The sequence below is a fragment of the Salvelinus alpinus genome, chromosome 16, assembly GCF_045679555.1.
Source record: "Salvelinus alpinus chromosome 16, SLU_Salpinus.1, whole genome shotgun sequence".
NCBI classification, from domain to species: Eukaryota; Metazoa; Chordata; class Actinopteri; order Salmoniformes; family Salmonidae; genus Salvelinus; species Salvelinus alpinus.
The window spans coordinates 39,661,587-39,680,237 of record NC_092101.1 but is presented as its reverse complement, the minus strand read 5'-3'; the positions used below and the strand labels follow the sequence as shown (position 1 = coordinate 39,680,237).

The window sequence follows — 18,651 nt, the reverse complement described above, 5'->3', positions numbered from 1 at the left end:
GCATAAGCAGCATGAGTCTATGGAATGTTTTGCTGGCACACGTTAGGGCCCTTGATACCAATTGAGCAATGATTGAACGTCACGCCCCGGATAAGTCCGACTGTTCTGGAGGCAAAATGTCCAACCCGGTGCTAGATGGGTCTACCTAATAATTTGGCCACTGAGTGTATATTTCAACAAATAATTTTTTTGCAATTTGAGAGCACTAGAGAGTAGTGGAGATGCATCAGATATTCTATTTATTGTGATGTCATTGCTTGGACACCATTGTAACACCATGTTGTTGTGTTTGTGTATCAGGGACCCCAGGGGCCACAGGGACATCCAGGGCCCAGAGTAAGTGTCCCACCCCTTACTATGTCCTAACCTATTTTACTGGTTCCCTACTACTTACAGTTACTTGACAGTTCTATGGCAGTTCATAGAGAATGAGGTTCGTCGTCTTTTGAAGACATACAGTGGGGCAAAAAAGTATTTAGTCAGCCACCAATTGTGCAAGTTCTCCCACTTAAAAAGATGAGAGAGGCCTGTAATTTTCATCATAGGTACACTTCAACTATGACAGACAAAATGAGAAAAAGAAATCCAGAAAATCACATTGTAGGATTTTTTATGAATTTATTTGCAAATTATGGTGGAAAATAAGTATTTGGTCAATAACAAACAAGCAAGATTTCTGGCTCTCACAGACCTGTAACTTCTTCTTTAAGATGCTCCTCTGTCCTCCACTCGTTACCTGTATTAATGGCACCTGTTTGAACTTGTTATCAGTATAAAAGACACCTGTCCACAACCTCAAACAGTCACACCCCAAACTCCACTATGGCCAAGACCAAAGAGCTGTCAAAGGACACCAGAAACAAAATTGTAGACCTGCACCAGGCTGGGAAGACTGAATCTGCAATAGGTAAGCAGCTTGGTTTGAAGAAATCAACTGTGGGAGCAATTATTAGGAAATGGAAGACATACAAGACCACTGATAATCTCCCTCAATCTGGGGCTCCACGCAAGATCTCACCCCGTGGGGTCAAAATGATCACAAGAACGGTGAGCAAAAATCCCAGAACCCCACGGGGGGACCTAGTGAATGACCTGCAGAGAGCTGGGACCAAAGTAACAAAGCCTACCATCAGTAACACACTATGCCGCCAGGGACTCAAATCCTGCAGTGCCAGACGTGTCCCCCTTCTTAAGCCAGTACATGTCCAGGCCCGTCTGAAGTTTGCTAGAGAGCATTTAGATGATCCAGAAGAAGATTGGGAGAAAGTCATATGGTCAGATGAAACCAAAATATAACTTTTTGGTAAAAACTCAACTCGTCATGTTTGGAGGACAAAGAATGCTGAGTTGCATCCAAAGAACACCATACCTACTGTGAAGCATGGGGATGGGAACATCATGCTTTGGGGCTGTTTTTCTGCAAAGGGACCAGGACGACTGATCTGTGTAAAGGACAGAATGAATGGGGCCATGTATCGTGAGATTTTGAGTGAAAACCTCCTTCCATCAGCAAGGGCATTGAAGATGAAACGTGGCTGGGTCTTTCAGCATGACAATGATCCCAAACACACTGCCCGGGCAACGAAGGAGTGGCTTCGTAAGAAGCATTTCAAGGTCCTGGAGTGGCCTAGCCAGTCTCCAGATCTCAACCCCATAGAAAATCTTTGGAGGGAGTTGGAAGTCTGTGTTGCCCAGCAACAGCCCCAAAACATCACTGATGTGATGGAGTTTGGAGTGTGACTGTTTGAGGTTGTGGACAGGTGTCTTTTATACTGATAACAAGTTCAAACAGGTGCCATTAATACAGGTAACGAGTGGAGGACAGAGGAGCCTCTTAAAGAAGAAGTTACAGGTCTGTGAGAGCCAAATACTTATTTTCCACCATAATTTGCAAATAAATTCATAAAAAATCCTACAATGTGATTTTCTGGATTTTCTTTCTCATTTTGTCTGTCATAGTTGAAGTGTACCTATGATGAAAATTACAGGCCTCTCTCATATTTTTAAGTGGGAGAACTTGCACAATTGGTGGCTGACTAAATACTTTTTTGCCCCACTGTCTTTGTATCTGTTTATTTTGTGTTTATGTCAAAATCTGTGTTCTCTCTCCCAGGGCCACCCTGGTGCTCCAGGCCCGACCGTAAGTATCCTGTTTGATTCACAGATAGTCATCAAATGACATAATTCAAACAAGGTGTTGTAGCAAACAAGTATTGGTTTGCCTAGGCAACACCCCCCCCCCCCCCACCACCACTCTCTGTGCAGCAGCAGCACACATAGGAATAGAATGAATAATACATGCATGGAACCTCTAACCCTGGGAATTGACCCTTCGCTAAGAAACCAATTTGTCACTTTGTAATTTGGGTGAACCATCTTTTTAACCAAAAAACTGTTCTTTGGAAGCCCAATGAGTCAACCATTTGGCTGTAATAGAAGAACACTTAATGATCCAACTGTTTATTTCCTTTCTTCTAAGTGTCAGGAATGGGTTTCAAGAGAGACAAGGTTTGGAAACGCCTGTTGTACATGACTTTGACTTCCATTCAGGGAAACAACATCCTGAAGACATTGGTGAACTTTTGTTAGACATAACTGCAACTTTTGTTGCACATCAAGCACCCAATGGGCACAAATGTCAATTCAACGTAATTTCATTGAAATGACGTGGAAACAATGTTGATTCAACCAGTGTGTACCAAGTGGACATTGTGTGAGCTCTGGTTTCCAAAATGGGTCAAAACATTTACTGGCTCCTGTGAGTTCATGGCCATGATCAGTTATTGCCAGTTTCAATGCTTAATTGACCCTTCGCTAAGCCTCGCCCCAGAATGCTGGCCAACCAAACGCATCGCTCCAATGGAGAACAACTATCATCGAGTATGACATCTCAGACAAGCTCATGTTTGAAATACATGAAAGCCAGTGAGAAAAACTGAGTTTTCTTAAAAAATAAATGGTTTAAATGGCTAAATAGTTGAACAGTGCACCATGGGTACTTGACAGTGTGATTTCTGAAATACAGAGCCTGTTGATGATGGAGTATTTTTCGAATACAAAAGTATTCTCTCTCTCTCTCTGTCCTAGGCTTGGTGCCAGGCTAAGCTTAGATAAGGCTTTTGATGGAATGGGAAAAAGCAACAGTCTTATAGCTGGAGGGTCAGAGGTAGCATAGAAGCGGAGCGTACAGTGTAATCTGTGTGGCCTTCCTTTCCCTGTGAGCTGTTTCAACAGTTGTATAGAACCAATCAATTTAAACTACAATACTACAATGGCATTTCTGTTATGTAATAATCAGGGAGGAGGCTTTCAGTGACATTGATTAGTATGCCCCTACTAAGTTGAAGAATGTGTAGATTTGTTGATACAGGCCTCTGGTTTACTGCTTTCTGCTTATTACTGCCTCTGAGATTAAACTGTACTTGTTGGTGTTGTATCCTCAGAGACGAATCGAGTACAACTCTCTGTTTGAGTCCAATGGTGCCTTGAGGACAGAGGTAAAGCACTCACTGTTGGTCTATACACGAGACAGAAGTTTCAACTTTAGACAACATATTTACCATATGTAACATTCACTGTTGATATATCTTCACTCTAATGATATTTACTGTTAAGTGACAATTTTCAGTAAAACAATTTACAAAAATCTTCCTGTTAGTTTTTTGCTCTTTTATACTATGTATTTTCACTAATGTGTGGGTGCCTGTCACTACCTTGCCTCCAAATAAACCTTATTTAATTGCGTGTAACACATGCAAAACACATTGCTTTCAACTTTTCTAAATACCTTGACATGGTGTTTCTGTGGTTGGATATGAGTGTGCCTCTATGCATGCACACTTGCATGTGTCTGTATGAATTCATGCTTATGAAATGTTTGATTCATCCATGTGTCCATGCTTTGGATTGGCTGTCTCTGTGGCTTTCTCCTAACCTCTTCCCATGCATGCTGCAACACTCTGGACTGTGTGGACTATGCTAACCCTGCTGCCTAGATCTACCAGAACACGGAGATGTCCCTCTCGGACCAGAATGCAGGGATCTTTAAGACCCTGCACTACCTAAGCAGTGTGATCGAGAGCATGAAGAAACCGCTCGGAACCCGGGAGAACCCGGCACGGTTTTGCAAGGACCTGCTGGACTGCCAACAGAAGCTCTCTGACGGTGAGAACCTCATAGAACCGATTTACAGAATTGATCAATATAATGGACACTTTTCCCCGATCTGCATCAATATTAGTAATCTTCACAGATTTACTCAGTAGAATAGACTGTAGTTGCTATCTTAATTTGACCAGGGAAATAATCCCGCAGCAGCAGGAATTGTGTGGATTATAATTAATGGATATTTTTGTAGGGGTTGATACATTTTTTGTTAGGGCAAATCAAGTCTTGACAATTTAAATTGGAAATTACAAACTGTAGAAGCCTTTTTGAACCTTGAATATGCCACAAGTCTGCATTTACTACTTTGCTGGAAATGTCCTGCAACAACAGAGTGATCAAATTAAGATCCAACACCTGTACCTCTGTAGGACTGTACTGGATCGACCCTAACCTGGGATGTCCGTCAGACGCCATTGAGGTCTTCTGTAACTTCACGGCAGGCGGGCAGACATGTCTCCACCCAGTAGCCTCTAACAAGGTAACATAGCACTGCACTCCATCATCAGAGGCTCCAGTTGATCCATAGCAGCACTAATTCAATAAACAGATTTTATCTAGGTTTAAAGAAAAACACGTTCACATTCACAAATCCTGACTTCCACTTAAGTCGAATTCTCACTAACACATCTGTTCTTCCTTCCCTCTGCAACTTCAACAGTATTGTACGGTTTTCGGGAAATAGGAGGATGCGTCAAGGGTGAGGGATTTGGAGAGGATCCCTGTGAATAGTAGATCTGTGCCAGCACAGAGGGATAGGCCAATGAGTGATATATGCTTTAATAAGGTTGGCTTCTTAGTGTTCATGGCAATGGTTATCAACTTTACTGTAGAAATGAAACGTAAATCACAGAAAATAGATATTGTGGTGCAGCTGCAGATAAGTACTTGGGGTACGAGATTTGACTTCAGAAGAGTTACATTGTGTGTTGAGTGGTAGTGTCCCGTCCTCTCAGGCCGTTGGCCTGGGGTAGGATCAGATAGGGTTAGGAGTGGAATAAGGTGATGTGTTTTAATGAGTATAGGGTTAGCTGGTAGGGTAATTAAAATATATGTATATTATTCGGTTCCCCTTTCCCTTCGCAAAGTGTAATGGATCTATACTATAGTTCAGTGGAAATGCAACATATTGGATGCCAACCACCGTTAAACTTCACAGAAGAAGACATGGATTGTGTATGTTTGCTATTCAGAGGGTGGATGGACAAGACAACATATTTAAGTGCCATTGAACAGGGTATTGTAGTAGGTGCCAGGAGCACCAGTTGAGTGTGTCAAGAACTGCAATGCTGGTGGGTTATTTTACACTCAACAGTTTCCCGTGTGTATCAAGAATGATCCACCACCCAAAGGACATCCAGTCAACTTGACACAACTGTGGGAAGCATTGGAGTCAACATGGGCCAGCATCCCAGTGGAATGCTTTCGAAACCTTGTAGAGTCCATGCCCCGACAAATCGAGGCTGTTCTGAGGGCAAAAGGGGGTGCAACTCAATATTAGGAAGATGTTCCTACTGTTTTGTACACTCAGTGTCAAATTGATTGTCAAGCTCAACACAGTCACTTATAGATGATTTGAACATGATGTGAGAAAAATGCTAACTGAACCAAAGCATCGATTAATGCGATCATCCCTTGTCCATAGACTGCTTACAGGGTAAGGAAACCAATTTGTCACTTTGTAATTTGGGTGAACTATCTCTTTAACTGTCACGTCCTGACCATAGAAAGTCTGTATTTTCTATGGTAGAGTAGGTCAGGGCGTGACTAGGGGTTTTAGTCTAGTTTATTATTTCTATGTTGGGTTCTAGGTTTAATTTTCTATGTTGGGGTTTGTGTATGATTCCCAATTAGAGGCAGCTGGTAATCGTTGTCTCTAATTGGGGATCATACTTAAGTTGCATTTTTCCACCTGTGGGTTATGGGATATTGTTTATGTTTAGATGCCTGTTAGCACTGCATTTGTTGTCACGGTTTGTTTATTGTTTTGTTTTTTCTGAGTTTCACTCACTATTAAAATATGTGGAACTCTACATTCGCTGCGCCTTGGTCCATCTCCACAAATGACCATGACATTAACAAAAAAACTGTTCTTTGGAAGCCCAATGAGTCAACCATTTGGCTGTAATAGAAGAACACTTAATGATCCAACTGTTTATTTCCTTTCTTCTAAGTGTCAGGAATGGGTTTCAAGAGAGACAAGGTTTGGAAACGCCTGTTCTATTCAGGGAAACAACATCCTGAAGACATTGGTGAATAGCTTCTGACTTTTGTTGCACATCAAGCACCCAATGGGCACAGATGTCAATTCAACGTAATTTCATTGAAATGACGTGGAAACAATGTTGATTCAACCAGTGTGTACCAAGTGGACATTGTGTGAGCTCTGGTTACCAAAATGGGTCAAAACATCTTGGGTCAAAACATAAACATTTGGATCCTAGTGTTCTTCTATTACAGCCAAATGTTTGACTCATTGGGCTTCCAAATAACTGTTTTTTGGTTAAAGGGATAGTTCACCCAAATTACAAAGTGACAAATTGGTTTCCTTACCCTGTAAGCAGTCTATGGATAAGATATGATCGCATTAATCCAGGCTTTGGTTTAGTTTCCCTGGCACTGTTTCCACATACTGACATGTTAGTATTTGTGGCACAAATCCCATTCAAGTCATTGTATTTGTGAATGGGGGTGTGTTTGGTCCTCCTTTTCCTGTAGTCCACAATCATCTCTTTTGTCTTGATCACGTTGAGAGAGAGAAGTTATCCTGGCACCACACGGCCAGGTCTCTGACCTCCCTATAGGCTGTCTCATCATTGTCGTAATCAGGCCTACCACTGTGTCGTCTGCAAACTTAATGATGGTGTTAAAGTCATGCCTGGCCACGCAGTCATGAGTGAACAGGGAGTACAGGAGGGGACTGATAACGCACCCCTGATGGATCCCCGTGTTGAGGATCAGCGTGGCGGATGTGTTGTTACCTTCCCACACCACCTGAGGGCGGCCCCTCAGGAAGTCCAGGATCCAGTTGCAGAGAGAGGTGTTTAGTCGGCGGCAGGTAGCCTAGTGGTTAGAGCGTTGAACTAGGAACTGAAATGTTGCAAGATCTAATCCCCAAGCTGACAAGGTCAAAATCTGTCATTCTGCCCCTGAACAAGGCAGTTAGCCCACTGTTTTTTAAAAGTTTTTTTTTTTTTTGTCATTTAGCAGACGCTCTTATCCAGAGCGACTTACAGTAGAGTGCATACATTTTATTACATTTTTAATGTTCCTAGGCCGTCATTGAAAATAAGAATTTGTTCTTAACTGACTTGCCTAGTTAAATAAAGATTTTAAAAATGAAATAGTCCCAGGGTCCTTAGCTTAGTGATGAGCTTTGAGGGCACTATAGTGTTGAATGCTAAGCTGTAGTCAAATTTCAAATCAAATTTATTTATATAGCCCTTCTTACATCAGCTGATATATCAAAGTGCTGTACAGAAACCCAACCTAAAACCCCAAACAGCAAGCAATGCAGGTGTAGAAGCCCGGTGGCTAGGAAAAACTCCCTAGAAAGGCCAAAACCTAGGAAGAACCTAGAGGGGAACCAGGCTATGAGGGTTGGCCAGTCCATTCTCACATAGGTGTTCCTTTAGTCCAGGTGGGAAAGGGCAATGTAGAGCGCAATAGAGATTGCATCATCTGTGGATCTGTTGGAGCGGTATGCAAATTGGAGTGGGTCTAGGTTTCTGGGATAATGGTGTTGATGTGAGCCATGACCAGCCTTTCAAAGCACTTCATGGCTACAGACGTTCTTGGGCATAGGGACTGTAGTTGTCTGCTTGAAACATGCTGGTATTACAGACTCAGTCAGGGACAGGTTGAAAATGTCAGTGAAGACACTTGCCAGTTTGTCAGCGCATGCTCGGAGTACACGTCCTGGTAATCCATCTGGCCCTGCGGCCTTGTGAATGTTGACCTGTTTAAAGGTCTTACTCGGCTACGGAGAGCGTGATCACAGTCATCCGGAACAGCTGATGCTCTCATGCATGTTGCTTGCCTCGAGCGAGCATAGAAGTAATTTAGCTCGTCTGGTATGTTCGTGTCACTGTGCTGCTTGTGGCTGTGCTTCCCTTTGTAGTTTGTAATAGTTTGCAAGCCCTGCCACATCTGATGAGCGTCGGAGCCGGCGTAGTACAATTCAATCTTAGTCCTGTATTGACGCTTTGCCTGTTTGATGGTTCATAGGAGGGCATAGCGGGATTTCTTATAAGCGCCCGGGTTTGAGTCCCGCTCCTTGAAAGCGGCAGCTCTACCCTTTAGCTCAGTGCGGATGTTGCCTGTAATCCATGGCTTCTGGTTGGGGTATGTACGTATAGTCACTGTGGGGACGACGTCATCAATGCACTTATTGATGAAGCCGGTGACTGATGTGGTGTACTCCTCAATGCCATCGGAAAAATCCCGGAACATATTCAAGTCTGTGCTAGCAAAACAGTCCTGTAGCTTAGCATCTGCATCATCTGACCACTTCTTTATTGATCTAGTCACTGGTGCTTTCTGCTTTAGTTTTTTTGCTTGTAAGCAGGAATCAGGAGGATAGAATTATGGTTAAATTTGCCAAATGGAGGGCGAGGAAGAGCTTTGTACGCTTCTCTGTGTTTAGAGTAAAGGTGGTCTGGAGTTTTTTTCCTCTGATTGCACATTTAACATGCTGATAGAAATTAGGTAAAACTGATTTCAGTTTCCCTTACAATGAACTCCCCGTCCACTAGGAGTGCCCCCTCAGGATGAGCGTTTTCCTGTTTGCTTATGGCCTTATACAGACATTGAGTGCGGTTTTAGTGCCAGCATCGGTTTGTAGTGGTAAATAGACAGCTACGAAAAATATAGATAAACTCTCTTGGTAAATAGTGTGGTCTACAGCTTATCATGAGATACTCTACCTCAGGCGAGCAAAATCTTGAGACTTCCTTAATATTAGATTTCGTGCACCAGCTGTTGTTTACAAATATACACAGACCACCACCCCTTGTCTTACCGGAGGCAGCTGTTCTATCTTGCCGATGCAGTGTAAACCCTGCCTGCTGTATGTTATTCATGTCGTCATTCAGCCACGACTCGCTGAAACATAAGATATTACAGTTTTTAATGCCCCGTTGGTAGGATGTTCGTGATCGTAGCTCGTCTATTTTGTTATCCAATGATTGTACGTTGGCTAATAGGACTGATGGTAGAGGCAGATTACCCATTCGACGTCGGATACTTACAATGCACCCAGACCTACCTCCGCGATATCTCCATCTCTTTCTCATGCGAAACACAGGGATTTGGTCCTTGTCTAGTGTCTGAAGTAAATCCTTCGCATCCGACTCGTTAAAGAAAAAATCTTCGTCCAGTTGAGTAATCGCTGTTCTGATATCTAGAAGCTCTTTTTGGTCATAAGAGACGGTGGCAGAAACATTATGTACAAAATAAGTTACAAATAACGCAAAAAAACACACACAATAGCACAATTGGTTAGGAGACTGTAAAACGTTATCATTCCCAACCTTCAGCTCCATTCAACCCCTCCCGTCTATCTCTTAACGCCATCCATATTGGATTTCTATTTGCCATATACTTTTCAACTGTACTGTTTCACAAAAGTTCTGAACTTTTCTATTCTCATAATTTCTACAGATTGTAAATTAAAAATAAACATGTTTGCTAAATGTATTGTATTATTGATCGATTGACTATGACTTTTCAGATCACCCAGTAGTGCTACATGGGAAACTGTTGAGTGTGAAAACCCCAGCAGCATTGCAGTTCTTGACACACTCAAACTGGTGCTCCTGGCACCTACTACAATACCCTGTTCAAAGGCACTTAAATATGTTGTCTTGTCCATCCACCCTCTGAATAGCAAACATACACAATCCATGTCTTCTTCTGTGAAGTTTAACGGTGGTTGGCATCCAATATGTTGCATTTCCACTGAACTATAGTATAGATCCATTACACTTTGCGAAGGGAAAGGGGAACCGAATAATATACATATATTTTAATTACCCTACCAGCTAACCCTATACTCATTAAAACACATCACCTTATTCCACTCCTAACCCTATCTGATCCTACCCCAGGCCAACGGCCTGAGAGGACGGGACACTACCACTCAACACACAATGTAACTCTTCTGAAGTCAAATCTCGTACCCCAAGTACTTATCTGCAGCTGCACCACAATATCTATTTTCTGTGATTTACGTTTCATTTCTACAGTAAAGTTGATAACCATTGCCATGAACACTAAGAAGCCAACCTTATTAAAGCATATATCACTCATTGGCCTATCCCTCTGTGCTGGCACAGATCTACTATTCACAGGGATCCTCTCCGAATCCCTCACCCTTGACCCATCCTCCTCTTCTTTCTTCACTGCCTCAGCATAAGACACCTTCTGCACTACTCTGACTCTAGCTACTTCAACCTGCCTTTGTCGCATCGGACACTTCCGATCCCCAGCATCATGTGCACCCCTGCAGTTGACACACACACCTTTATCCACTGACACTACACAACCCTCTATCCCATGCCCTCCTGCACACTTCCCACATCTTGGAATCTCCCTCCTACACACTACTGCGACATGACCATAAATGTTGCACCTGAAACAGCGCAGTGGACTTGCCACAAACGCTCTAACAGGGTAACTGATATATCCTAACATAACCTTGTCTGGTAAAGACTGACTCAAGACGACAAACACCAGAAATAGCAAGAAACCGATCTTGACCCAAGTTGCGTCGCGCAGAGCGTCCTGCTCACTCTGATCTGAAGAAACACAAAGAAACATTACAAGTCCACTTCGGGTTACCTTCATCGACTCAACAGCACCCACCATCTTTTCCACCCAACCTGAATCCACCCATGGATCAGCCAAAAGGCCTGGTTCCACCCTCTTCAAAAATCTCATTCCCACTGGACCAAACTTATCTTTATCATAACCATGTCCATCAATGCAAGGCTTGGGCTCCGAGTTCCTCACAACACCTTCTACCACTTCCATTTCACCTCCAGAACTCAAACTGGTGTCCGGCTCACTCTGTTTGAACTTGACACCAATCTTCCTCGATATACCCTCTCACTTGTTATTGCTCGCACCAACAGATTCAAACCCATTCTCTGCCTCCCTCAGTCTTTAAAATATTCAGCTTTTCCAAGCCGACATCTCTTTTTAGCGAGAGACCTGCTAAGCCCTGTACTCCCTCTACTTCTTCTTCGATGGGGTTTACCGGCGGTTGGCATCCAATGTTAATGCTGCATTGCCAACACCAGCTGAACAGGGTATTGAATAAGAAACTAAAAACACTTTGCGGGAAGGGGGAAAACGACATCATACAAAATGAAGCATGTCAACTAAGAAAACCCATCCCACTTCTTCAATCACTGTCCACTCCAAAATACATCCCAACACAGGCTCAGGGGCCTGTGATGGCAGAACATTCACCGACAGGATTTCATGCACGGCCTCGGCTGTGAAATCACGAAGACCCAAAAAATCATTCGGCTGCATTCAAAATGATTCACATTTTCTTAGACTTCTTCTCCGCTTGTGCTGTACAGTTTATGACCATTGCAATAATACAAATTCCACTTTTTAATATGCAGCATTTCACTGTCCCTCAGTAGATGAGAAACCTTCACTAGTCGTGGTAGATAAGAATGATAATCAGTCTCTGTCAGTGATGTAATGTCATTTTTATTACATCATAATTTCTCATTCAAAATGTGTTCCTACAGCTTTAGGCCTAGCCTATAGAATATTATTACAGAATATGCAGAAAATAAAGGGAAAGGTGGATACCTAGTCAGTTGTCCAATTTAATGTATTAAACTGAAATGTGTCTTCCGCATTTAACCCAACCCCTCTGAATCAGAGAGGTACAGGGGGCTGTCTGAATCGACATCCACGTCTTCAGCGCCCGGGGAACAGTGGGTTGACTGCCTTGCTCAGGGCCAGAACGACAGATTTTGACCGTGTCAGCTCGGGGATTCGATCCAGCAACCTTCCGGTTACTGGTCCAACGCTCTAAATACATCCTCCAATTGGAACGTCGGCCTAAGCCCTACACATATTGTCTCAAGAATTTTTTTTATTTTTAATACCCTCAAACACCAACTTAGGCATACCTCGTTTCAAAATAGGCCATCATCACTGTCAATCGTGAATGATAATTCTTCACGTTTTATCTGTGAAAAGTCCAGACTGTATGCATGCCAATCATTTGATCTCAATCAGTTTCATGGGAATATGCATTTAGATCTGCTTGAATTACTGTTTGGTGAGCAAATTAGAGCAGATGGTGTTAAACTGTTAGTCTTTGTTGTATTTTGTTTTAATCAAAGAATATATCCTTCCTTGTGGACCGCGCTGTTGAGTGTTGGCCGCATTAGGAAAGAAATGTGACTATTCAGCTTCAGCTAACCATCATAACATCTCACTAGAAATTAAGAGGTGTTTTTGGCGTAAAAGTAGCATTACGCCAAAATAGTAACTATGCTATGCTTTTGTATTAGGCTGTGTTATGTAAAATACTAATTCATCATTTTAGGATCTTGTGGGACATTGATTCAGATTCAGAAATAATTTTCCAGATAGATTTTTCCCAGCTCTGTGTATTCTCAAATTTGAAAGAGTAAGGGAGTGCCGCTCCCTCGTGTTCCGGCAGCATTACTCCCCTGGTCTCTGTATGCATCTGTTTGCTGAAGTATTGAGCAGTGAGAGGTATCATAAGAGATGCCTCCGTTATCTCCACTAACTCTTACCATGCTCCCTCCACAGCTGTCGTTCGGTGTGCATAAGGTTCAGATGAAGTTCCTCCACCTCTTGAGCACAGAGGCCAGTCAGGACATTACCTTCCACTGTCTGAGTGACCCTCCCTTCAGCCCCACAAACACCTACAGTGCTGACGACCCAGGACAGGAGTATCAGGCCAGACCACCAAGGTTCAGAGGATGGAACGGACAGATGTTTGAGGCAGACAGTCTACTTGAACCTCACATGCTACTAGACGAATGCAGGGTAAGGAGCCGGAGAGAGGAAGAGATATATGATGCTTTCACTTCAGACCTGGGCCTGCATTCATAAAGCGTTTCAAAGTAGCATTGCTAATCTAGGATCAGGTCCTCCCTGTCCATGTAATCTTATTCATTATAATCTAAAAGACAAAACTGATCCTAGATCAGCACTCCTACTTTGAGACATTGTGAATACGGGCATCCATTGTGTGTCAATGACTTCATGTTGTATATTTTCCCTTCTAGATCCAAGATGGCAGCTGGCACCAGTCACGCTTCTTCTTCCATACTCAGGACAGCTACGAGCTCCCCATCATTGATATACAGGAGCAACCTTTGTCACAGTCCAACGATCTTCGCCACCTCGAGGTGGGACCTGTCTGCTTCCTGTGAGGTCATTATCCATCGCTAGCCTGCCTGTCCAAAATATAGACTATAAAAAAAACGAGCATGGCATAAGCAGGCCAAAATGGCTGCTTTCCAAACCAAAGAGAGATCTCTGTACGCCCAAGCAGAGTTGGTCAGGTCTGCTCCCCCACTTGGGAGACCCTTTATGGAGTGTTAGCGAGTGACAAACGCCCTGTCCAATCGATGGCAGACGTCTGTGGAAGAACTCAGTCCATAGGAAACTAGGCCAGCTTACAGTAAGATGGCCTCAGGAGAGCAGTGTATACCAATATTTATCAAATAAATGTGTAAAGTGTGTCTGTTTGGTTTTTGTTTTTCAAAAGGTGCTTGAGTTCGTTGGACAGTTGGTCCCTGAACTCAGGACAGGGCTCATCCACACAACACCGTCCTAAAACTCAAATCCTGTGCCTCGCTCCCTACTGCCCACCCCCATCCACCTTCTCCCCCATATTCACCCTACCAGCCATCCTCAGAACGGGCCTAGCTATCCGAAGGAAAGCTCTAGGGGCTTTGTAACAGGAATACTGTACAACAAAAGCTTCCTAAGAGTGCAATAGCTTGTGAATTAAGAGTGAGAGATTTCATATTGCAATTTCAATCAAAGGTCACCCGCCAGCTCGGACCGCCATTTTGTTTATTTTTAATGTTTGAATCTGTTGTCCAACACAGCTGGACGTTTACACCTTGGGTAAGTCCAAAATGGCACCATATTCCCTATGTAATGCACTAGGTTTAACCAGGGCACATAGAGCTCAAAAGTAGTGCACTATATCGGGAATATGGTTCTATTTTGGACACTGCCCTTGAAAGACGGTGCTCTACCTCTTGCTTGTATGCCTTCTAAGTATAGGTGCTAGTGTCAAGTAATTTTTTGTCCTTATGTACCGGTTACATCAAGATCTGTATCTGTTGTAAGAGTACTTATTTGAAATTTATATGAAACATTTGTTGATGAATTACATATTTTTTAGCTTTTACTCTTCATTTTATTTGGTAGGTGGTAACGTAACCTATCATTGGTGCTGCAACAGACACAAGAGCGTGAGACATCAGTGAGTTGTGAGACATTTTTCCTGTGTATATTTTGACATTATATGGTTGATTATTTATATCCTTTGTTTTTGTTCACATTACTGTACCCCAATAAATTATACTCTCAGAGATCTATTTGGTCAACTCCAACTTAGTCCAAATAACTATTTATGTAAAAAATGGTATTTGTATACTATGTACACACATTATGTGACTGTTCATTGTATATGTTCACATTCACTACAATGGGGGTTGATAGCTCATACTGGCAGCTAGCATAGGCCAGAGTCAGAACACATCAGAAATAGCAATGATCTTGTTCTTAAGTTATGTTACGTTGAAAAAAGTGTAATTAAATAAGTAAATGCTCTCGAGGAATAAAGTTACAATTGTGTAAATATGAAATATATTGACATTAAATAAATGAAATGTTTTAATCCCAAAATAGTAAATACCGTCTTGTTATTTCATTGATGTTCATAACAGTATTTCTGAAGTCCAACAGTGACCTGGTTAAAAACTGCAATTAGAGATAGCTACTTATCATTAGCAGCACAACTTCAGATTTCCCATAAGTCTGTATTATTTTTCCAAATTCTGAGAAGTCCAAGTCCAACACGCCCCTCTGGCATCAAACTTGAAAATCTGTTTTTCATTGAAATGGTTTGAATTCTTGACATCCACTCTCCCAGTTCCAGCAACATTTAAACTTTGCTGGAAGCTGTATAGATACTGGTAACATGGAGAGTTACTGGTAATAAGGAGGCTTTTTCTGATTTAAAAACAATGCATGCAATGTAGGCTACATATAAACATCACTTGGGCTTTTCCTTCTTAACACAATACTAGCATGGACCTTTAAACTTGACATAGATGCTATGGCATGACAAGCACTGTTACCATGGATAGGGACAAAGCAAATAAACTATGAGAAACAAAATGGCTGACTTCTCTTGAGATAGATACTAAGAACAGTTTGGATTCAGATGTTTGCTCTTGTTTGACCCGCCTTGGATACTGTTGCATTTGTCTCCTCCCAACAAAGATACAAGAAAAACAATGCATATTTTGTTATTTTCTTTTCATTAGACATCAGCTCATCTCTCCTGGGCCTGGTCAGTGTGGGTTAGAAAGGCTTTAGTGTAATAATGGTCAGCTTCAGTCCTCAGAACACAGCTCCTATTGGTGTACATGGGCCTACACACACACTCAACACAGAGTAAGAGAGAGAGGCTGGCTGACAGGCTGACATGCAGCACATGATAGAGAGAGGGGGGGATCTTCCACGCATCAAATGTCCTATATTACATGAATACCAACACCAGGGGGCGCTTTTGTGCATTGTCAAGACAAACCGGAATACATCCGTCACATCTTTTCTCCACGTGTAGCGGAAGACGGTAAACTTCAGACTGCTTTGATTGAAACAGAGCTTCGAGAGAGTAATTTCTAGAAATGTGTACAAGTATGCTGCCTTCGGTGGATACAGTCGGAGCTTCTGAAAGCCACGTCGAGAATGACAGTCTGGGAGACGAACTCAAAGGAAAGAAAATAAAACTATCACTGGAAAAGTAAGAAGGCAGCTAGCTAGCTAGCTAAGCTAACGCTTGGTGGGCTAGATGTTGTCTAGCTCAATAACACAGCAAGCTAGCTTACCTAGCCATAGTGATTACTACTATCTTACCTTGCTATGTCTCTGAATGTATGTAAAATAATTGTGGCAGGTTATATTTGTCGCTAAAATAACAAGCTATCAGGAAAGCACATGGGTTACCACGTGCTGTGATGTCCACGCCCCTTTGAGTCTGGCGATGTTGAGTGTTTGTTGAACATAATTTATCATTTAATCCCTACAGTTGTGGTGTGTGTGGTTCTGAAGTGGCGAATTATAGATGTCCCGGCTGTCTCAAACACTCGTGCAGGTAAGAGGAGAGACATCTGGTGCATCTCAATAGTATAAAGTGACTTGCTCTCCCTTTATTCATGTGCACTGATAGGAAAGACAATGGGAAGCTCTCAATTCTATATTCCTCGTGTCCTTTCTTTTCGTCTCCTTCTTAAAACTCAAGCTGTTTATAAGACTATGGCTGTGTGTCCCCCAAACGGCACATTTTCCCCTATAGGTCTATTGCACTACTCAGGCTCTGGTCAAAAGTACTGCCAATCAGCCCTGGTCAAAGGTAGTCTACTATATAGGGGAAATGGTGACATTTGGGGCTTAACCCATCTCCCCTGGTGTTTAACAACCTCTACTTATTTTAATATCAAGATGGAAACAATTTATCTTAAGGTTTTTATAACAATGTCAGTGTTTAATTATTATTTTTTAAATTAAGATTTGGTGGTGGGCTAGACTGCACCTCCAATGTCAGAAATTGATTGGGTAACCCTTCTACAGCCAAGACGACAGTAAAGCTGAAAATCCTTTGGTTAGGCCTAGGCTATGTAACAAAAATGTAAAGGTAGACTATTCTTGAGCGCTGTCTGTGTAGGTATGTGCAAGTAAGACAATTGTATCAGTGTTTTTGAAAGATGGACATGTCCAGGTGATTAATCTCAGCTGTGGTATGAAGGTATCAAATCCAAGTCCCAGAAAGCAAGTGAAGCCTACTTAGAAATACCTTTCAGCTTTCAATCTCAGCCTGAATGGCACTATCAAAATTGCTCCTTCACATCTCAATAAGATTTAGAGGTAATTTGCACATTTCTCAAATGGCTCCCAATTGTTTTGGGCAGCCATTGACATTCCCCAAATAGTTTGTGGAGATGGTTTGAAAGACCCCTGCCAAGTACCTCTCTGTCAGCAAGTGTCTGAAATGGATTGTGATTTGTGAATATCTGTGTTTGGATCACATCCCAACTGTTCATTAAAAGAAACAAGGCCCCTAGAGAGAACCACACCAAATCCCTTGACATTATTATGGATGTTTTCTTTTAGAGACCGCAGTCCTACCACGGATGAAAATGGGACTACAGATTCAAATTAGCTACACTACATATGTGGACACCTGCTCGTTGAACATCTCATTCCAAGATCATGGACACTAATATGGAGTTGGTCCCCCATTTGCTGCTTATAACAGCCTCCACTCTTCTGGGAACGCTTTCCACTAGATTTCTGTATGGACCTTGCTTTGTGCAAAGGGGCATTATCCAGCTGAAACAGGAAAGGGCCTTCCTCAAACAGTTGGCACAAAGTTGGAAGCGCAGAATCATCTAGAATGTCATTGTAGAATTGTCTATAATGTCATTGTATGTTATATCATTAAGATTTCCCTTCAGCGGAACTAAGGGGCCTAGCCCGAACCATGGAAAAACAGCCCCAGAACATTATTCCTCCTCCACCAAACTTTAGTTGGCACTATACATTCGGGCAGGTAGCATTCTCCTGGCATCTGCCAAACCCAGATTCGTCTGTCGGACTGCCAGTTGGTGAAGCGTGATTCATCACTCCAGAGAACGTGTTTCCACTGCTCCAGAGTCCAATGGCCGCAAGCTTTACACCACTCCAACGCTTGGCATTGCGCATGGTGATCTTAGACTTGTGTGTGGCTGCTCGGCCATGGAAACCAATTTCATGAAGCTCCTGACAAACAGTTCTTGTGCTGACGTTGCTTCCAGAGGCACTTTGGAACTTATTAGTGAGTGTTGCAACCGAGGACAGAGGATTTTGACGCGGTTCAGCACTCGGCGGGCCCGTTCTGTGAGCGTGTGTGTCATTCCACTTTGCGGCTGAGCCGTTGTTGCTCCTAGACGTTTCCACTTCATAATAAACTCAGCAAAAAAAGAAACATCCTCTCACTGTCAACTGTGTTTATTTTCAGCAAACTTAACGTTTAAATATTTGTATGACCATAAGATTCAACAACTGAGACATAAACTGAACAAGTTCCACAGAAATGGAATACTGTGTCCCTGAACAAAGGGGGGTCACAATCAAAATTAACAGTCAGTATCTGGTGTGGCCACCAGCTGCATTAAGTACTGCAGTGCATCTCCTTAT

At 42.5% G+C, this 18,651-nt stretch overlaps 2 protein-coding genes across 4 annotated transcripts in view; both read left to right on the top strand.

Moving 5' to 3' along the window:
* The window catches only part of LOC139541501 (collagen alpha-1(XXIV) chain-like), a 316,499-nt gene extending 301,399 nt beyond the window's left edge, over nucleotides 1–15,100 (top strand). For both annotated transcript variants that reach the window (XM_071346202.1, XM_071346201.1), the window contains exons 54-60: nucleotides 301–336; nucleotides 2,114–2,140; nucleotides 3,444–3,497; nucleotides 3,996–4,164; nucleotides 4,536–4,645; nucleotides 12,973–13,212; nucleotides 13,455–15,100. In XM_071346202.1, the coding sequence (XP_071202303.1) occupies nucleotides 301–336; nucleotides 2,114–2,140; nucleotides 3,444–3,497; nucleotides 3,996–4,164; nucleotides 4,536–4,645; nucleotides 12,973–13,212; nucleotides 13,455–13,601 (783 nt within the window). In that variant the 3' untranslated portion in view covers nucleotides 13,602–15,100. The remainder of the gene's footprint in view (nucleotides 1–300; nucleotides 337–2,113; nucleotides 2,141–3,443; nucleotides 3,498–3,995; nucleotides 4,165–4,535; nucleotides 4,646–12,972; nucleotides 13,213–13,454) is intronic.
* An 877-nt stretch (nucleotides 15,101–15,977) lies between these two features.
* The window catches only part of znhit6 (zinc finger HIT-type containing 6), a 39,182-nt gene continuing 36,508 nt past the window's right edge, over nucleotides 15,978–18,651 (top strand). The window contains exons 1-2 of one of the 2 annotated variants that reach the window (XM_071346191.1): nucleotides 15,978–16,219; nucleotides 16,505–16,570. In XM_071346191.1, coding sequence (XP_071202292.1) covers nucleotides 16,104–16,219; nucleotides 16,505–16,570 — 182 coding nt within the window. In that variant the 5' untranslated portion in view covers nucleotides 15,978–16,103. The remainder of the gene's footprint in view (nucleotides 16,220–16,504; nucleotides 16,571–18,651) is intronic. The other variant, XM_071346192.1, reaches the window with a different exon arrangement.